We start from the raw sequence: 19043 nt of genomic DNA, 5'->3' as shown, positions 1-19043 counted from the left end.
ACCTACCTTGAAGGATGCAGATTGGGATGGGATATGTGGTAGCGTCATACCTATACAGATCTGTTGAGCATGAGCTGTATCAAAACTCTGTTCTGCGATAACTAGCAAATTGAACACACATGTTACGCTCCATAGCATTGACCACCTGTCAACATGCTGACCAAGTGTATTGATAATGACGACATATATTTATTTAAATACAAGATAAGTGTTACTTAGGCATGTGCTGTTGATACAAAATGCTAAGCGTACAACATCATCTTCCTCTGCTTCCCACAACTCCCTCTGGCAACAGGCCCTGGCGTCTGAGTGACCACAGCCCTCTTGAACCCATTCACCAACCCATTCACCGGATCTCTCACCACCCCACCTCCAAGGACCAACCCATTACCCAGTCTCTGCAGCCCCGACAGCGCCCTCCCAACCATGTCATAATCCCCAAAGAACCCATGAGCCCTCACATCATCCCCCGCGGTCGAAGAACCGGTCATCCCATGCCCCAACGTAACCCCCCAAACCCCTCCCCCACCCAACATCATCGCATGCGCCTCCACGTCGTCGTCCCTTTCAAGCAAAACAGAGTAAATAAACCCCGTATACCTCACCCTCCCCCCCGCCTTCATCTCCTGCGGGAACACCCACTTTTCCCCAACCCTAACAGGATGCCACCCCGTAACCAAAAACCTTTGCCGTCCCCCCTGAACAACTGTCATCCCCATTCTTCTCACGGGGGTTTTCATCACCGCAGCAACCTTTCTCTCTCCCCTCGGAGTCAACACCCTTGCCCCCCTTCGCAAAGAACCAATCTTGACGCTGTTGCCGTTTGCCAACGTGACGAGGGTGAAACCGGCAAAACAAGCCCCTTCTTCGTCATTGTAATCTGACATGTTGATTGTGACGTTGGCGGTGTTGTATACATCACCACTGTTGCCAGCACCGCTGCCCCACTTCCAGCCTTCGTCTCTATAATCCTGGGTGTCGTACGCCGGCGGGGAATCGGAGGCGGGGGTGTACCGGGCGTAGACTGGTGGCAGGGCATTGCTCGGCTTTGGGGCGGGGAGGTGGTCGAACGCGTCATCTAGTGTGTCTCTGCAGGTGATGAATAAAGGGGAGTGGGCTCCGTATTGTTTTGGGCCGGCGTCTTTGAAGGTGTTGCAGATTTGGCGGGCGTGGGCGCCGGCTAGGGAGGGGAGGTAGTGTTTTCCCCAGCGGAAGTAATATTGCGTGTTTGTCAGGGCGAGGGAGATCTGACCGGTCCAGGATGAGGGGGGGGTGGTTAAGGGGTCGATGTTGAGGCCGCAGAGGTCGATGAGGAGGGATTTGCAGCCTGGGTGGGTGGTGGTGTATTTCACGGCGGGGAGGGAGTTGACGAGGGCGGTGAGTTGGGACGGAATGTCGTCGGGGAGGTCGGAGAGGGGTTGGTGCTCGTTTTCGAAGTCGAGGGGGAAAAACTTGGAGATGAAGGAGATGAGGGAGGAGCGGGAGATGTGGTAGGCTATTTCGGCAGGGGGGAGGGAGACGGAGTGGTCGGTGATGTTGCGTTTGGCGGTGAGACGGGTGGGTTGGTTGGGGTTGAAGGAGTGGGTGTCTTCGTGAAATTTGAGGACTGCTGTGATGGTTGGGAGCGGGGTAGAGCTTTTTCTGGTCTTGACGGACTTGATGTACTCTGAGGTGCAGTTGTAGCTGAGGTAGATTTCTCGGGATTGGCCGTATTGGAGGTTGCCGAGGGAGATATAGAGAATTGTATTGGGAGAGTCGTCCCCAGATGGTGAAAATGGTTGTTGTTTCTCCACGGCATCGCCTGTTGTCTGTCTGAGCTCCAGCGGCGCTGGGTAGGTGAGCTGGAGTTCGGCATTGGTTGCGAAAGTTGACTGGAGATTAGCGACAGCATGTACAAAGACAGTTCCCTGGATTCGTTAGTGCTCTGAATTCAAACCAAATGATAATAAAACTTACAATCATGCCGGCATCTGGAATGAAGGAGTAGTTGCCACCGCCGACCTCGGCAATCGACTTGAGCAGACCAGATCGCAAGCTATACCCAAATCCAAAAGTGTGAATGGAGGCAGGAAGGGTACTCCACTGCCTGAGTTTGGCGACATATCCCTGATTTGGGCACTGGTGATTCGGCATGCCATCTGTGAGAACTAACAAGGCCGGTACTCGGCCACTGCCAGGGTTGCGACGGTCATTGACTGCCTTGAGATTGTTATTGAACAAACTGAGGCCATCACCGATACCATGCCAAAGATTGGTCATGGATAACGGCTGTAACGCATCAAGCTGCTTGAGGATCTTGGCCTTGTTGGCTGGTGTCATGTATGTGAGTTCTCGAACCACCTATTTTCAGTTGTTAGTCTTGAGGTCTTTAAGGCGCACACAGACGTAAACTTGCCTTGCTGCTGGTGCTGAACGTCACAATCCCCAACCTGTCATGATCGTCCAATGTCTCCAAGATAGTCTTGGCTGCGTGCCTCACAAGATCCAGCACCGACAAGCCATAATGCTCTCCTTCTGTACCGTTCTTTGCTGGAACAGGTGCATCTGCACCCATGCTGCCTGACACATCGATCGAGAGGACCAAATCAAGAGGCACATGGTTTCGTTCTCGTAAGTCTTCAAGCTCGGGTTCTTTGGGTGGGTCAATCTTGATTAATACACCATCTTCGGTCTCAAGAGGGTGGATCTGAAGCATCGATTGTGATCTTGGGAGCTCCTCCTTCTCTCGGGTTCTCAGGGGTAGTGTCGAATTCGAGGCACTAGGCGTCCTTCCCCAGTTACAAAGATTGATTCGGACCATGATGGTTATTGAGCTGGAAAAAAGGCTTTTCTGTGTGTAGGTGAGGTCAGGAGGTATATTCCCGGTTCCCAAGGTGTTGAACCGAACGCAAAGGCGGCCTAAATAGGAGTGTGAGGTGGAGGATCAGTAGGATCAAAAGAGGTATGTATCACTGGCTAAGTAGATGCTGCAGGCCACCAATGTCGAGTTGCTGACGGCGTCTGAATGGTGAGATGAGGACTGAATGTGCAACGTCAAAAGTGAGATGGTTATAAAGCTTCTTTGAATACCTAGAGGATCACTACAAACAAGAGGCCCCTATCCCGGGAGGCCATCAGGAATGCCTTGTGCCGCTTTCATGTGTCAGGAAGTCCTCGCATGACCCACCGCGAAGTGGATGACGGCTTTCGAGATGCCCACTGCCAAAAGCCATTCATAGAAGGAATTCTGTTGCTGGCGGATATACGGCAGCACAGCCTACCTCGAATTCCTCCACCGTGTGGCTGAAATGCTGCCTTCAAAGTGCCGGTTGGAACCAGCTCCGAACGCTATTGTTCCATCATACTCGGGAAACGGAGATGCGGTGAGATGCGGCGGCTGACTAGTAGTGCTGTCCTCATCGTGGCCGGGCCTGGCCGCTCCTTTGCAGAGGCTGGTGAAGTGTTGGCGGGCATTGCGGCGTTGCCACGTCGAGGGAGCCGTCGACAACACCAGCCAAATTTGTAAATGCGGCCTCGACTTCTCGGACCTCGAATTGCCCCCTCGGGAATTCCTGCAAACCTAATCGGCATTAATTCTTAGCATCTGAGCATTGTTCAAGCAATTGGAAAAGACAGGCACCCCAAGTCAAAAGATCTGGAGGGATGAGACGCCAACGGGAATGCCTCGGCGGGTGATTGGAGCACTTTTTAATTCCACTTCCTGGGTCGGATCCTGCAAGTTGCCTCTGTTGTGTGGGTTGGCACGGTTGGCCGTGTGTGCCTTGTGGTGGGTTAGTGGAGTGAGATTGTCTGAGCATACCGCCACCTGCCACACAACTGCGTGTGGCTGGAATTTTGAGCCCCGGCTGGGTGGCAGCCAATCTCCACATTCCACCTTACTTCACTTCATTGCCATTTCCAGCATCTCAGTTTCTTAGAGATGCAACAAGTCAGCCCTCTTCCTTCGTGCTGATTCGGTCACCGACGCTTGGGAGCCCCCGAACATGTGTTTGAGCCTCGTGTATCTCTCCCCATCGGAGGTGCTGTGCTTCATCTCAGTTACCCAGCATTCCCGCTTCTCTCATAATCGTGTCGACAGTTCTCGGCCCAGAATGAGAGCTTCGTGTCCTACAAAGGAATTGTCGAGGCGGCATCTTCTCGGCGGCAACTCAACATCGGATACACCACCCACGTCAGTCCCGTCAGTGCGTTTCTTTGATCGCGTGTCCCACAGGGTCTTCGGGGTCGTTTCTTCCCTATTCGGACGATCCCCCACTCAATAGAAAGTTGCCGGCCACGACGGCGGCGAACCACAGGGCTGGGAATGGTGAGGGTGGTGATGGTGTCGCTCCGGGGGATTCCGGCAGCCCCCACGAAACAAAACGTTACCAAATCTCGAAAGCTCATGGCTTTCTCTGATTGGTGACAGTCTGGTGACGCAGCCAATCCTGAGAGCTTGATTAGCTGCGGGGAAGCTTCGATCACACCCAAGCTACTGCGGCCAGGGGATGCACTGCATGGACTGTGGGAGACATTGCAGTTCGCACCAGGCCATTTTGAACCTTCTTTGAGGTCCATCTCACGATTTCCCCAGAGAAAAGCTGCTGATCCAAGGGTGTTTTCCAAGACAATTCTCGGTCAACAGGGCGCCTGGGGAACAAAGACACCCCAAGTCATCTCCCGCTTCTCCGGAAACCGGCCTCAGCCTGGCTTCCTATTCGTTGTGGTCATGCGACCTCGACCTCCAAGCCATCACCTAAACGCCCACACCTTCCGGGGAAACTTGCCACCCCAAGGCAGTCCTGACCTTTGAGTTTCAGTATATAGCTCGGTAACCCCCAACCGCGTAGCTAGGCTGCACTTTTTTTCTTTCTCTTCCCTACCATCACTGCTCCAGTCCTGCCATCTGCTCAAACATCAAGACAAACATAATCTCTGTTCAGCATCGCAGCCTCGAGCTAGTACCCTTGCAAACACCTCCATAATGTCTGCCTACCAACCTCGCTGCTGCCAGTGCGGAGCTATGCTCGTCATCAGCAACTCCTGTGTCCACTGCCAGCACCCCCAATGCGGCGAGTGCGTCTAAGCGCCAGTCACCTCGATACAGTCATCTTCCCCGGTGGAAGCCTTCACATGAGGACAGCGCTCTCAATGCGCCTCTTTCTTACTACACCCTACACCACTCGCCCCTCGCCAGCCAGGAGTCATATCACGGGACAGCCCCGTGACCTCCATCTCACCAACACCTCACCGAAACCTTTTCACATCATACCTTTCCCCTCGATATCTTTGCCCACTTCATCCCCTCTTGAAAATCAGAGGAAGATGACATCACCAACCGCTAGTCACTAGGGCTACACTAGCGGCTTAAAACCTACTAGTGTCCTGGTGGAGAAGGGATTTATTTCTTGTCGATTGAGTACTCGAGCGATGCTACTTGCGTTGAAGGGGGAAGGGAATGGAGTTGATTGTTGGCTTGGAGGGAATGGTTTGAGGACTTATTAGATACCCGCTATTTTTGTTCTGATTTGTGTTGATTTTGGTTAAGGAAGCCAGCGGTGACGGAAACAGGACGTTGGGAAATTCTTTTCAAAGGAAGATTATGTTTGTGTATTATGAGTAGAATGGACTAATTGATGAACTTTTCTCGAATGTATTGGTGTGAATGCACCTATTTAACACATGATACATGGGAGCATGGAGACGAGTTTACAACTCTAATCCAGATGCTCTGGCCAGTCGCACGAACCGGGTAATGTGCCATTGTCATACTCTGTAGGTTGAATAAACATTTTTCGCTCAGGCCTTGGCCAATGTTTACGTTTCCCCCTCAACAGGAAGAGTAGGTCCAACTCATTCCCATATAGCCAACAGACAGACTGTATACGTATAGCAGTCAGGGATTGGGGAAGGAAATCATTAAACAAACGCTACAAGCAAATTGTGAATCCATGAACCATAAATAAAGAGACAATATACCTACCTGCCTAGGGTAGTCATGAGTTTGACGACTAGCGTGTTATTCAACTGCATCCACACTCTGATGCAATTTTTGAGGCCAACAAGGTGGCAGAGAAACCACTAACATAGTTGGGACGGATGCTACCCACTAAATCTATAGAAGATCTTTATATCTCAATGTTCTCAATACAGTTCCGCCCCCCCCCCTCCTTTTAATTTTAGCATCACACCCTAGGTAACACGATGTTACATTTTCTTGTCTTGATAACCCCAGTCTTCTTTGTTCATAATCCAAGCTCGTGTATGTGAAACCATAGCTTCTTTGGATCTTGAGTCTTATAAGACCTTAGATGGATAAATATAGTATGACGTATGTGATCTCGCCTAAGGAGTGGCGACAAGAACACATGCCCAGAGTAGTGGAAACAGGTCCGTTATGATTTTTATACACAGCATACAGGGTAACATTTATAATGTACACACATGTCTTCATTATCCATTCCCAATTTTCCAACCCAGTACCTAACCAAGACACTAAATCGTACAGGATGCTATGCTACCACACCCACCCCCCTCTTGGTTTGCTTACTCCCGAACGAAAACACCAGCCATACCCATACCAGTACCAATGCACATGCTCACAACACCAACCTCACCACCCGTCCTCTGGAGACCATGCATGAGCGTGCTGACCATTCTCGCACCAGTAGCACCAAGAGGATGACCCAGCGCGATAGCACCGCCATCAGGGTTGACCTTGCCAGCCACCAACTCCTTCTCCAACCCCAACTCCCTCACACAGTACAGCGCCTGGGAAGCAAACGCCTCGTTAATCTCCCACCGATCAACATCCTCACTCTTCAACCCAAGCTGGTTCAACAACTTAGGAATCGCAATCGCAGGCCCAATCCCCATCTCATCCGGCTTGCACCCCGCAACAGCACTAGCAACAAACTTGCCCATAATCTGCCCCGTCAACCCAAGCTCAGTAGCGGTACTCCGTCTCATCAACAGCGCCGCCGCAGCCCCATCGCTAACCTGGCTGGAATTCCCCGCCGTGCTCCTCCCATCAGGCTTGAACGCCGGCTTCAGCTTCGCCAGCTTGTCAAGCGTGACCCCCTCCCTGATCCCGTCATCCTTTGTCACAATCACCCTCTGCTCCTCCCCAACTTTATTCCCCTGCTTATCCACCTCTTGGAACCTGGTGTGGACAGGAACAACCTCCTTGTCAAACCACCCCTCCTTCACCGCGCGGGCAGCACGAGCATGAGACTCCACAGCCAGGGCATCCTGGTCCTCCCTCGAGACGTTATACCTCTCGGCAACATTCTCACTCGTGATCCCCATGCTCATCACGCAATCCCTCGCCTCTTTTACGGGACTCTCCTTCAACTCAGGCCAGACATCAACTGGAATCGCCCTCGTGCCGTAGTTCCTTGTCATGCTCTCCATACCGGCTCCAATACCAACACTGATCATCTCGGTCTTGATCTGGCTCGCAACCAAGGTGATCGCCTGCAGCGACGAGGCACAAGCCCGGTTGGCGGTGTAAAGGGAGGTGGAGCTCGTGTCAAAACCGGGGGTGTGGTTGAGCGCCATGCGGGCAGCCTTAGACCCGCCGAGCTCGTTGAGGACCACGCCGACGGCGACATCCTCGATGAGTTTCGGGTCGAGATTGGGGTTGGCGTCGAGGGTGGCTTTGAGGACGGTGGACAGCAACTCTTCGGGGTAGGCGTCTTTCAGGCCGCCCTTGTAAGACCTTGTGATGGGGGTGCGGAGGGCAGAGAGGATGACCACGTCGGTGGGGGCTTTGGTGAGGACGGATTTGAGGCCGCGGGGGAGGGACATTTTGGCGGTTGTTTTTTCCTGAGATGTGGCTTGGTGGGTGGTGGAAAAAAAGGCAGGCCGGTATAGGAGGGGGTTGTGAGTTCGGCAGTTGTGTTGGTGAGTGAAGAGATCGGAACGCTACACCAAGACGACAGACAGCAGGCAGCTACAGTCAAACGGACGGACGTGGAGGGTATCGTTCAGATAAAACCAAAAAGAAAAGAAGTAAAAAGGAGGCAAAAGTAAGAAACCGGAAACAAAACAAAAGTAAATAAAAATAATCGGGTTTTCTCGCGGCCGCGAAACCGGGGACGTGGATTCCACACCAGACCTCAACCGCCCACCATGTCCCCCGGCAACTGGGCATGCTGGGGACGCAGCTGGGGAAAATCGCAAACCCGGGAGGCAAATTCGGGCACTGCGGGCAGCGGACTGGGGGTGGGCGGCACTCGATTTCGGCATGCGGGGTCCCCACACCCATAAATCTGTCACCGGGAGATGGATCACGAGGCGCCTGCAAACTGGAGCCATCCCCGGGATGGGTTTCCGAACACTTGTCATTGACGTTGCAAGAGATCCGGCTCGGTCCGGCCATAGTGTACATATCTTCTCCGAGCCGGGCCTTTGGTGACAGCAACAATGCTAGTATATATGTTCCATATTACCCTGCTTGCAATCCTATCCCACCCCATTCTTGACCCTTTTTCACCTGAACGAAAACGCCCAGTCATCAAGATATCTACACCTCAGCAAATGATGGCACTTTTGATCATATCCAAACGTAGAATAAACCAACACATGCAAGAAGCAAGGGCTGTAAAGCCCGGCCATAATCATGACCCCATGAATGAACCACCACACCCGACCGCAATCAAAAGCAATCTGTGCCCATCTTATATCAAGAAACTCCAACTCCATAAAAGCAAAGGTCCCCAGAAGCAAATAGAGACAAGATCCCCCTAGGCCAATGTCTTCCATCGCTGCGACGGCCCCTCGCACCCATCCTGTTTCATCCCATTTCTCAAGCCGACTCCTGGCTGTACTGTATCCCCAGCCCAACCCTTCCATCTCTCAACTTTTTGCTTTGGACACCACCAACGGCATAGACATCCATAGTCCGCTCAAGCTCACCAAGCTTCCTCTTCCCACTCCCGGCCAAAGCACCACCGCTCTTATTCAATGGCCCAAACAGCTTCGCCTGAAGCTTCGCGCTCTTATCCGCCGCGGCTGGCGTCCCATCTCGTGAGTTTTGTACCGAAGCCGCAACCTCGAAGCTCTCCCTCGGATCCCACCTCAACATCTCCGACGCGGCCTGGCTGGCCTGACTTTCATAAATCTCTTCCTCTTCCACCTCCCCATCTTGTACCCTCTGTGACCCGCGAGACCGCTGCGAGCTGACAGACGCACGGGGGGCAAATGGTGCCGCAGTAGTAATGGACCTTAGTGCTTGCCGTGCCAACTCCTCGTTATCATCCGCCGAGATGGTCGACTCCCTACTCCTGCGTCGCTCACGCTCAGCACTCTTGGGTGCGGTGGGAGTGTGGGCCAAAAATCGAGGAAATCGCTGTGGTGGTTCGGTCTGGGGAACTAGGTCGGCTGATGGTAATAATCCTCCGTTATCACCGCGAAATCGCACCGGCGTGGTAGGGAGGGAAGACATGGACTGTACGTTTCGAGTGTGCTTAGGTCCTACGGCGGCCCGTGGACGGTGACCAGTGATTGGCGTCGATGGCGCGCTGTTGTTATCCTGGCTGAGTGCTTCAAGCAGATCGGCCAAATTGTGACCACGGCCCCGATGATGGACCTCCTTCTGTGCTGACCTAGGCGTTTGTCGCGGTGTAGCCCGCTGCTGTTGAGGGCTCTGCGCCTGTGTGACCTTGGGCGTCAGAGCCCCATGGAACATACCCCCAGGACTACAGAGGATATGAAAGTGTTCACGGTTCTCCCGGATGCGGTTGAGCATGACCTCCCGATCCTCCTGCAAGCTGGCAATCTGGTCGGCGCGCTCCTCCAAAACCTTCCTGGCGCCCCTAAGCCGCTGGTTGAGCGCCTTGTTTTCCTCTACCAACTCCTTGTACATCTCCTCGAGCTTCATGTACCGCGCCTGTGCGGTTTCGGTCGCTGTGCTGATTTCGCGCCGGGCTTGCCGAGCTGATTCGGCCTTTTGCAAAACGTCCACCTCCCGTCTGGTGAGCTCGTGCTCGACTTGCGCTCGGTTCGCGTCTTCTTGGGCCTGGAATGTGAGCAGCACGTTCTGCATGCGGTGGTGGGCTGCCTGCATCTTGACCTGAGCGTGTTCGGCCACCAGGCTCTGGAGCATGCGACGAAGGGTCTCGGGGGATGCCTCTGAAATTTGTTCCTGCGTCGGTGTCATGTATCCAGGCACGCCATCTTCTCTCTTGACTGCTGCCAGGCCGGTTTCTGGGGGCGAGACGATACCAGTGAGCTGTGAAGATCCATTGAAGGCCTGGGCGTTGAAGGGAGCGGCGGCGGCGACGCCAGGTACTTGTGAGGAGGGGGGTGGGGTGAGAGACGAGGGAATAACGGCGGGTACGGCAAGATCGTCGGTGCTGTCAGATCGGAAAGACGCGGTAGTGTGGTTCAGCGGGGAGTTGGGCATCTCGGTAGCCGGGATGCTCTGCTGCGACATGGGGATGATTGTATCGTCGTCGAGGGGCGTGCTAGGTCCATCGACCATGAGGCGATCTTCATAGCGAATGCCATTCACCATGATCTGCGAGGACTGGTCCGAGTCCGACGCCATGTTTTGGTTGTTTGTTTGGGGGGTAGTTCAGTCAATTGGTCGGTCGGTCGAGTGTTTGGAAGCGGCGATTGCAATCGATACGTCTGGCCGCTCACAAATTTGCTAGGTAGACAGCCAGGCAGGGAAGCGGACGACAAAAGAATAACGAGCGAACTGTAGAGGAATGAGGGGTGCTGGTGCAAATGAGCCGGCTCGTCTGCGACCGGGGGCGTTTGTGGTTGTGGTTGATGCGAGACTGAGTTGGAGGTGCAGCTTGGGCTTGGTTCTTCTGAGAATCCACTGGGACACGTCACTCGGACCTGGTTCGCTGCGGTGCTTGATATTCACGACAGCCAAGTGACACGACGACGCGACGGCGATGGTCAAGTGAACGAAGCTCTCCGGGGCGGGCAGTGGGCAGCGTGTTGACAGCGGGCCGGCTGGAGGAGGGACGTGAGAGAGGGTTGGTTGAGGTGTGTTTTGGTGGGCTGTCGGTGGAATCGACGGCGCTTGGGTGGAGGAGCACGGCGGGTGCTTCTGCCGTTGCCCTGTGAATGAGGGTGGAATGGAAAATTAGAAGGGGTTGGCCTGTGTCACTAAGCCGAAAACGTGATTACTGCCATCCGATACCGCCTTGAGCCCGCCGACGACTCCAACAAAGAAGCCTGGCTAAGCTTGCATTCCAAGGCAGGGCAGTGCGGAGAAGCTGTGCCAACATGCAGTTTCGTCTTGATTCAATCCCTCCCTTTGGAGTTTAAACGCATAATTACTATCCAAACTAATTCACAGGTACCAACACCCTCTAGGCAACAAAAGCCATCCCCGCCGCAACACCAGCCACAACTCCCATCATCACCACCCCCGTCGGCGCCGCACCCGCAGTCGAAACCGAAGTACTACTGCCACTGCTGCTGCTCCTCTCACCCTCAGCAACACCCCCATCCTGCGCCCCCTCAGCATCCGCCCCCTCAGTACTCTCCACAACCTCCTCCACCGTCCTCGTCACAGCACTCCCATCAGCACTAGTCGAAACAGTAACCAACGTCGTCGGCTTGGGTGCCTCCGTCTCCTCCTCCTCATTACCGACAGCCCCCGTCTCAACCGGCACCTCACTCTTCTTCGTAGTCGTCGCCTCCACACCCGTCGTCGCAGTCTTCACCTCCGTCGTCGGCTTCGCAACCACACTAGTAGTAGTCGGCTCAGCGTTGAACCCAGTCCAGAACCTCGGCTTGTACTCCTCTGTCCCGGCGTAGTTTCCACAACCAGGGACGTTGGTCTTTGGGGGTGCGCGGCCGCCGCCGCAGTCGAGGATTTCGCAGATTTCGCCTGTGTCGGGGAGGTACCAGAGGAGGGAGCTAAATGGGGATGTTAGATTGGGGGGGAATAGGTAGGTAGGGGGCCGGGGAAAGGGCAGGGCATACCTGTACACCAACGTATCCTGCGTCATGTAGGGGACCTTGGTAGAGACGCAGCCTCCGATGTCAGTTTTGGCTGCTGCGCCGAGGGCGAGGGCAAGGATGGGGAGGAGGGTTTGGTGGTGCATTTTGAAGGTGAGCGAGTGTAGACTGTATGTTCAGTGTAAAACGAGTGATTGTGTGTGAGTGATGTGTAAAAGAGTGTAATGTCACGATGGACAGATTGATCAAAGCACACCAAAGAAAAGAGTGACGATGGTGATGAGTGAAAGAGGAGAGAAAGAGAGAGAGAGAGAGAGAGGAAAAAGATGGGATTTAAAAAAAGAAGAACGATGATGCTTTGCCATCATCTCATCTCGAAACTCCCGTATCCCGTATGCAGGGAACTTGTGTTTTCCGGGGTAGGCTGGTGTGAGATTTCCTGGGATGAGGCTAGACCGTCTTGGGACTTGTCAGCTGAAAGGGGTGATACAAGGACATCTCCGTTTGATGCTTGGATTTTGAGAACGCCAATGTGTGCTTTGTTTGATCTTTTAATGTCTTTTGTATTGTGTTTTTATGTCGAGAATTACAAAATTAAAAAATACTTGCTGTGGTATATGTGTAAAACCTCGAGAAGATATCTAGTTAACCGCACCACGCACCTGACCCCTATCCAACTTCAACCCGCCAACAATATCCATAATCAACCCAAAAGCCAGACGCTCTTGCTTCCATACCGGCCCCCAATCTATATCATATATAACCTACCTTATTTTACCTTCCCTTTTGTGCACAGTCCCTCGAAAAACTCTTAGTAGACCCTGATCCTCTCCTTCTTCTCCACGGGCCTACACTGATTCGTCCCATTAAAATACTGGTACAGCCTCGGCGCATGTGTCGAATTCCCATACACGCTCCCCCCATAAGTCATATACCCCGAAATCGCCGTCGGTGGCAGCTTCCGAATCTGCTCCGCATCCCCCATCGTCCAAACCGACTGCATCCCCATCATCATGTGCGAAAGAATATGGCAGTGAATCATCCAGACCCCCGCATCCGTAATCTTGAGCCTCCACGCCCTCCACCCAGCCGGCTCACCAACACCGACCTGCTCGTCATACCGGTACAGCATCGTCGTGTCCCGCCTGACAGCCTTGTAACCCGTCTGCTCAAGCTTCTTGTTATTTGCCTCGGCATCGTACTTGCCGGGGCCGGAGCCGATATCATAGTAATGCTTGGAGTGAGCGTGGAAGGGGTGGGTTTCGACGATGCCGCCGAGTTCAGAGCCCGTGTTTTGCAAGACGATCTCGATGACTTCGCCGAGCTTGCAGGGGAAGGACTTTGTCTTGGGGTCCCAGCCCCAGTTGGATTGGGCGGCTTCCCAGTTGGGGAGGGCGGCGTCGCCGTGCTGGTAGATGTCGACGAGCAAGGGGCTGGTGTAGGTGTGCTCGGTCCAGGAAAGGTGAGCCAGCTCCCAGACGACCTTGCCGGTGGCGTTTTCTTGCTTTTGCTCGGCGTCGATGATGATGCGGCGGGTGACTTCAGAGGCGGAAGGGGCTTCGTTCTGCTCGGGGAAGAGGGAGGTGAAGGTGTATTCCATCCAGTTGGTGGGATCTCTTGGCAAGTCGAGGACCTTATTGGCCGGGGCTGTGGGGATGGGCGTGGATTGGTCGTACCGGACCACGCCGTAGCCAGTGTAGGGCTCGGGACGCTCGAGGGTCTCGAACTGGAGGTAAAAGGTGGATTTGTTCCCGGTTTTCTCGAGCTCGTCGATGGTCTTGGCCTTGAAGAGGACGTCGAAGCGCTGTCCGGCGCCTATGTTGAGGCGGTCGGTCTTGACGGGGGCGTTGTACTCGCTGCCGTCGACTTGGATGATCGTGAGGTCGTCGTGGTCCTCGAGGCCCATGGTAAGAAAAGAAAGGCCATTGGCGCCGATGAAGCGGAAGCGGTAGGTCTTGCCAGGCTCGACGTCAATGACGGGGAGGGTACAGCCGGCGGTGATTTCGACTTGAGCTTGGTTGGAGTCATCACTGCTAGTATCATCAGACTTGGAGTCACAGCCCTTGCTGTCGCTCTGGTCATCATAATCACCGCCGTGGTGACGGAAGTTGCCACCGAAACCATCAGGACGACCACCGAGGCGACCACCGAAGAAACCTCTGCCTCCGCCGGACGGGCCAATGGAGGCTTGTTGGCCGGTGGCAACGCCCTTTCCATTGAGAAGAATGCCGTGGATTTCACCAGCCCATTTGAAAGGGCCTTTAGTAACATCGCTCATCATCTCTTGATCTGACTTTTGGAAGAAGTCCTGGAAGTGAAGGATGCGCTCGTCATCATAGTGGTAAGGCGAGCTTCCACAGTCGTCAACGATCAAGGGGCCTGTGCAGCTGATGGCCTGTATATCGACGTGGGAGTGGTAGAAGTAAGTGCCGGCGTCATCATTGTTGGTTGCAATCTCATAGTCGAAGAAGTGCCCTGGAGGAATGGGCCACTGAGAAGCGAGAGGCGTTCCATCAGCGAAGGGGGCCATTCTCTGTGTCAGGCCATGCCAATGCTTGTATCTTGGTCAGCGTATGCTCACCAGGGAGGGGAACTACCAGAGATTCACCATGGTCAGGTTTTGGTCAGGCATATCATTGTAAACCCTGATCCAACTGCTCGTCCCAGGCAGGATGTGAAGAGCGGGGCCTGGAGACGTTCCGTTGACCAGGATATCTGTTCGACTCTCGCATGACAGTGGCACCTGAGCCTCTGTGACTCTGAGAATATGATCTGGGTGGAAGTTGTGATCGTGAGTGACCATCTCAGCCAAGGCGGCCGGAAGCCAGCTCCCTAACCAGAGGGAGGATATTGTGGCTGTTTTCATGGTGTTGCTTCTGAGGCTATACCGTGCTTGCGGCTGTGCGGGTATTTCGTGTAAATGTGAGAAGAATGTCAAATGTCTGAGGCGGTTGTTGAGGACCTGAAGCTGGTACAGTATTCTCGAACTGAGAGACTTCTCAAGCACATATATACACTGGCTGTCGCCACGACCTCCAACCACTTCCAAACAAACTCTTTGGACTCCTGCCAACCCTCTACCATTCGCCAGATCATCAACGGCTGCCTGATAGCCGTGATATCGTTCTTGGCCACTCACATTTCCGCGGCGGTGCCCGCACTAGACGTTCAACAAGAGAAGCCAGTCGTCCGATGAACACCAGGACAGGACCGACAGGCTGGAACAACAACGACTTCTCCTCGGCCGGTGGATGATGGCCGGTGAACGGCGCCGTTTGGACCGCAGCATCGATGGACAATTGCCAGCCGCTGCTGATGGACGCCTGTGCTGGCTCGACATTGGGACGCGACGTGATTGACTCGACGGTCACGACCACTGACCAGCCACAAGCGGTGCACAAAGCCGTTCACCGGCTAGCGGGCAAGTCGGCCATCTGTCCAACCTTTGAGTGTCCAGCATTTGTCACCCAGGGCCCAAAGATGCAAGGCGGGCATAGTGGCAACCGAACACTGGCAGATGTTGTTGACTGTGCTGTGACAGATACAACCATGGTGACAGACACGGCGAGCAGTGTGTGCCGTGATGGAAGCGGCATCAGAGAAGAAATTCCCGATCGATCGGGGTCGGACATTTCGCTTGCGCTAAGTCCAGGGGCTGGGTTAGGGTTGTCGCCCTGCCTCCTCCAACTTCCAAGAAGCACCCAAGAACCCAAGAAAGCTTCCTGCCTCCGAAGCCAAAAACGTTGCGTAGAAAATACTCCGACTGGCAGAGAAAGTGAGAGGTGACCGGGTGGCTGTTCCTGGCGGCTCCAATCACGCGGACCAGACCAGACCAGACCAGACGACGGTTCGTCCCACCAGTCTTCTCAACTTTAAACTCTCAGACAATCTTTGTCATGTTCTGCAAACCCACCGCCCAAAATGGTCCAACATGGTCGCCCGAGAGAGTCCCTGATTCGAATCGCTTCATGAATCGTGCAGTGGGCCTATTGCCTATGCTCGGGGATGAATGCATCCAAGCAGCCTGAATTCGACAACCTTCAGCATACCTATCATCCTCTGCTCCAATTACCGCTCGCTCCTCCTGACGTCACCTCAGCTATTTGCGCCGCAACATCTGCCACATGGCTTTCAGTTGGATACATGCAACTCTAACCTGTGACACCTTCAGCCTCCCTCCTCCGACCTGTTAAATTCCCCTATGAAACATCAAGCAGTATACCCTATACCGACTTGTCTCTGTCCGTCCACACCCAGCACTAACAACGCAAGCTCCCGTCATGGATCCGGCCCATCACCAACACCAGCAATCTGGCGACCCAAGTCCACGGAAGTCGGCCTCTGTAACCCCTCAAACTTTGACCTCGACCGAGCTGCACGCGCTCTTGGACATCCTCACCCATCACGAGACATATGCAGAGGTCGAAAGCTTCAAGCACCCTGCCACCGTTTCAGGGTATGGATATCCCTTTGCCCAACGCACTAAGAATGACAGCACTAGCGCACCGACATATGCCACCGACTCGTCGTCACCTTTACTAGCCGGAGTGCTCCGGACCATCGTTTTGTCATTTCCGGGAATTCGAGATCTGCCACCAGAGTTTTGGCACCAAAAGTTTCAAGGCATCTTGGAAAAGCTTGCAGAAGCGAATCTTTCCGAGAGCTACGACAAGGGGTCGCTGGGTGCTAGGAAGACTTTGGCCACTGCTGCGGCGTCGATTCACGAAGTGGTTTCCCGGGGGATACTCGGAGGTCTTGAACAAGGAGAGAAGAGAAATCTCAAGGGCAACTATGACCGATCACAAGCGGAGGATCTTGAGCGGGCATGGGAGGATGCTGTGCATCAGTTGCTGTATGGGAATCTGATTGATGAACTGTTCCGCTGCGCTGCTGAGCAGAAGAGTCTGGAGGAACACTCGTCTGGTGTTCAAGCTGCAGTGGACTACATCATTATCCAGTGAGTCCTACCTTTGAGGTATTTCGAAGCCGTTATTAATAGGGGTTTCTAGTCTGGCAACACTGCTACATCATGTCTTCGTCCTGACCCCTGAGGGACCATATCTGCTCAAACTCATGGAAAATGTGCATAAGTTGCTACCTTATTCCATGGTTAAGCAGACTCTGCGCATAGGAAATGCTGCCACCATGATTCACGGCATGATGCGACTTTTGCTGGCCAAAGTGGGCGTCGGTGCACTTTCCAACTGGGTTGGACTCACCCAAGATGCGGATGATGGCATGAATCTGTTACAAAAGTATGCTTCTTTTGCCCTTATCCTGTCTCGATTGTCACAATAGCTGACTCTCTAGGATCATCTCGATGGTTCTCTCTTGGGATAACACCGAGTCAAGAAAAACCATTGACAAGATTGAAAAGACCAGAGGTCAACTTGCCTCGTCCAAGTGCCAACTTGATGCGATCAAAGTTCATGTTGGCAAACCAAGGGAGGAGCATGACGAGGCCCGCAATCACAGCATACGCACCCCAGAAACAATGGTGGTGACTATTCTAAGGAGGTCCAATCCCAGTTTGCTGAAGAACCTCACAGAAGAACAACACGCCCAGTATCTTGAATACTTCTCGACGTTGCTCATGATCAGAGACCGCGAGGAAATTCCAAACGTACTCTGCCGTCAGCAACCAGATCTTTTGACCAAAGCAGTCAGGGATCTTGTGGCTGCGTTTGAGCCGTTTATTCGCGTCCTGCATGAACATGTGGATCTGCGGGAGCATGTAGCGGCTGTTGAGGGATTCATTGGCGATTTTATCAACATCGGCAAGGCGAAACCAAAGAACGGGAACGGCTTCCTCGGCAGCTGGACCAGTGGTTCCCCCAAAAACGATGCTGAGGCCCGGACGCCGTCAGTGGAGGATTATGTCATTCTTCTACGAAGAAACAGGCAGTTGTTGTACAATTTCCTGCATCAAGTGGCCAGCCAGTGCCCGTATCTCACCAACGACTTTCGAGTATGGTGTAACAGCACTATCAAAGTGTTTCAGCAGCACCAGCGACCGCCATCAGAACATGAGCAATCAACAAAGTCACCAGACTCGTCAAAATTAAGGAAACGTCCTGGAGGTGCAGGCGCAGTGAGTAGTAACCTCCAGCACCTCTTTAGCTCCCTGCCTTCTTCGACAAGAGAACGCATCCTTCCCAGCATCAACGCGCATGCGTCATATCTCTCTTCTTTGGAGGATCTTTCGAGAAAACGGATGCAGACAATCTTGGATAATTTACCACCGGACACCCCACCTTCTTCTCCGCGACCGGCTTCTTCCTTGAGCAACAGTGGGTGGTCAACGCCGCTGTCTTGGGGGTGGTCAGGCGGCGGTGGTGATTCCCGGAAACCAAGCCCGCCACCCACAACAACAACAACAACAACAACAACTACAACAACAACAGCAACAACAACAACAGGGAAAACAATGCCGTTGAAACAGTCTTATACAGGACCGGGGATGTTTCTCTCGAGATGGCAGCAATTGTTAGACGATACGGTTATTGGACCCGCGACGTTGGATGGGAAGTTGAGGAGTGGGAGGGATGTCAAAGGGCAGTTGGCGATGGGGAAAACAGGGGCGATGAAAGAGGGAGGGCTGGATCCAGCGAAGTTGGCGAGGATGGCGGAGGAGGAGGCGCCGAGGGCTCCGGATGTCAAGGTGGTGGTTGAGGCTTTGGGTGGGGAGTTTAAAGGGTTGGTGGGGGATATTTTGAAGGAGGATGGGAGGTTTGCGGTTGGTGTTGATAGGGTTGTGGAGAGACGTGATTGTGAGAGGGCGAGGCATAGGGATAGAGTAGAGGTTTAGAGGTTGGGTAGATATACTGAGGGCTTCTTCTTTGATATTTCTCTCTGTTTGACATGTCATTGATTCTCGCCGTTGACTACGCAAGCTCAAATCTAATCATTATCTAGATTCTAGGTGGTTAATAAGGGTTTTTTCTCGCAAAGCCGACAGCTCGTTACATCTCACACCTCACACATCCATCTCGGCCCAGGACTGGATCCACCCCCTGTTGCTGGCCTCATAGAACTTCATCTCGACCTCGTCCTCGCCCCGAAGGAACCGAAGGAACCTGTTGGGCTGGACAAACTTCCATCTGGGTCTCGGTTTCGAACTCACCCTCGACGGCACA

At 53.6% G+C, this 19043-nt stretch overlaps 6 protein-coding genes across 6 annotated transcripts; 1 reads left to right on the top strand and 5 right to left on the bottom strand.

Moving 5' to 3' along the window:
- Positions 1-242: 242 nt before the first annotated feature.
- QC762_403600 (uncharacterized protein) lies at positions 243-2800 on the bottom strand (the record flags this gene model as incomplete). Its single annotated transcript, XM_062889818.1, has 3 exons — positions 243-1907; positions 1957-2340; positions 2396-2800. The coding sequence occupies 3 exons, from the start codon at positions 2798-2800 to the stop codon at positions 243-245; spliced, it is 2454 nt and encodes an 817-aa protein (XP_062743430.1).
- A 3725-nt stretch (positions 2801-6525) lies between these two features.
- On the bottom strand, positions 6526-7788 carry QC762_0065760 (uncharacterized protein; the record flags this gene model as incomplete). Its single annotated transcript, XM_062883676.1, has 1 exon — positions 6526-7788. One exon carries the CDS (start codon positions 7786-7788, stop codon positions 6526-6528), a length of 1263 nt encoding a protein of 420 aa, XP_062743429.1.
- A 1000-nt stretch (positions 7789-8788) lies between these two features.
- On the bottom strand, positions 8789-10531 carry QC762_403630 (uncharacterized protein; the record flags this gene model as incomplete). Its single annotated transcript, XM_062889819.1, has 1 exon — positions 8789-10531. One exon carries the CDS (start codon positions 10529-10531, stop codon positions 8789-8791), a length of 1743 nt encoding a protein of 580 aa, XP_062743428.1.
- Positions 10532-11218: 687 nt separating this feature from the next.
- Positions 11219-12053, bottom strand: QC762_403635 (uncharacterized protein; the record flags this gene model as incomplete). Its single annotated transcript, XM_062889820.1, has 2 exons — positions 11219-11865; positions 11932-12053. The coding sequence occupies 2 exons, from the start codon at positions 12051-12053 to the stop codon at positions 11313-11315; spliced, it is 675 nt and encodes a 224-aa protein (XP_062743427.1). The 3' UTR covers positions 11219-11312.
- Positions 12054-12718: 665 nt separating this feature from the next.
- LMCO1,AO1 (Ascorbate oxidase (AO)-like protein) lies at positions 12719-15900 on the bottom strand (the record flags this gene model as incomplete). Its single annotated transcript, XM_062889821.1, has 2 exons — positions 14516-15900; positions 12719-14461 (listed from the first exon to the last, which is right to left on the bottom strand). Exons 1-2 carry the CDS (start codon positions 14771-14773, stop codon positions 12719-12721), a joined length of 2001 nt encoding a protein of 666 aa, XP_062743426.1. The 5' UTR covers positions 14774-15900.
- On the top strand, positions 15620-18737 carry QC762_403650 (uncharacterized protein). The gene is made up of 3 exons (XM_062889822.1): positions 15620-16864; positions 16917-17162; positions 17218-18737. Exons 1-3 carry the CDS (start codon positions 16188-16190, stop codon positions 18713-18715), a joined length of 2421 nt encoding a protein of 806 aa, XP_062743425.1. The 5' UTR covers positions 15620-16187; the 3' UTR covers positions 18716-18737.
- The last annotated feature ends 306 nt before the right edge of the window (positions 18738-19043 follow it).

This window comes from Podospora pseudocomata, chromosome 4, assembly GCF_035222375.1.
Source record: "Podospora pseudocomata strain CBS 415.72m chromosome 4, whole genome shotgun sequence".
NCBI lineage: Eukaryota > Fungi > Ascomycota > Sordariomycetes > Sordariales > Podosporaceae > Podospora > Podospora pseudocomata.
This window is presented reverse-complemented; position numbering and strand designations above follow the sequence as displayed.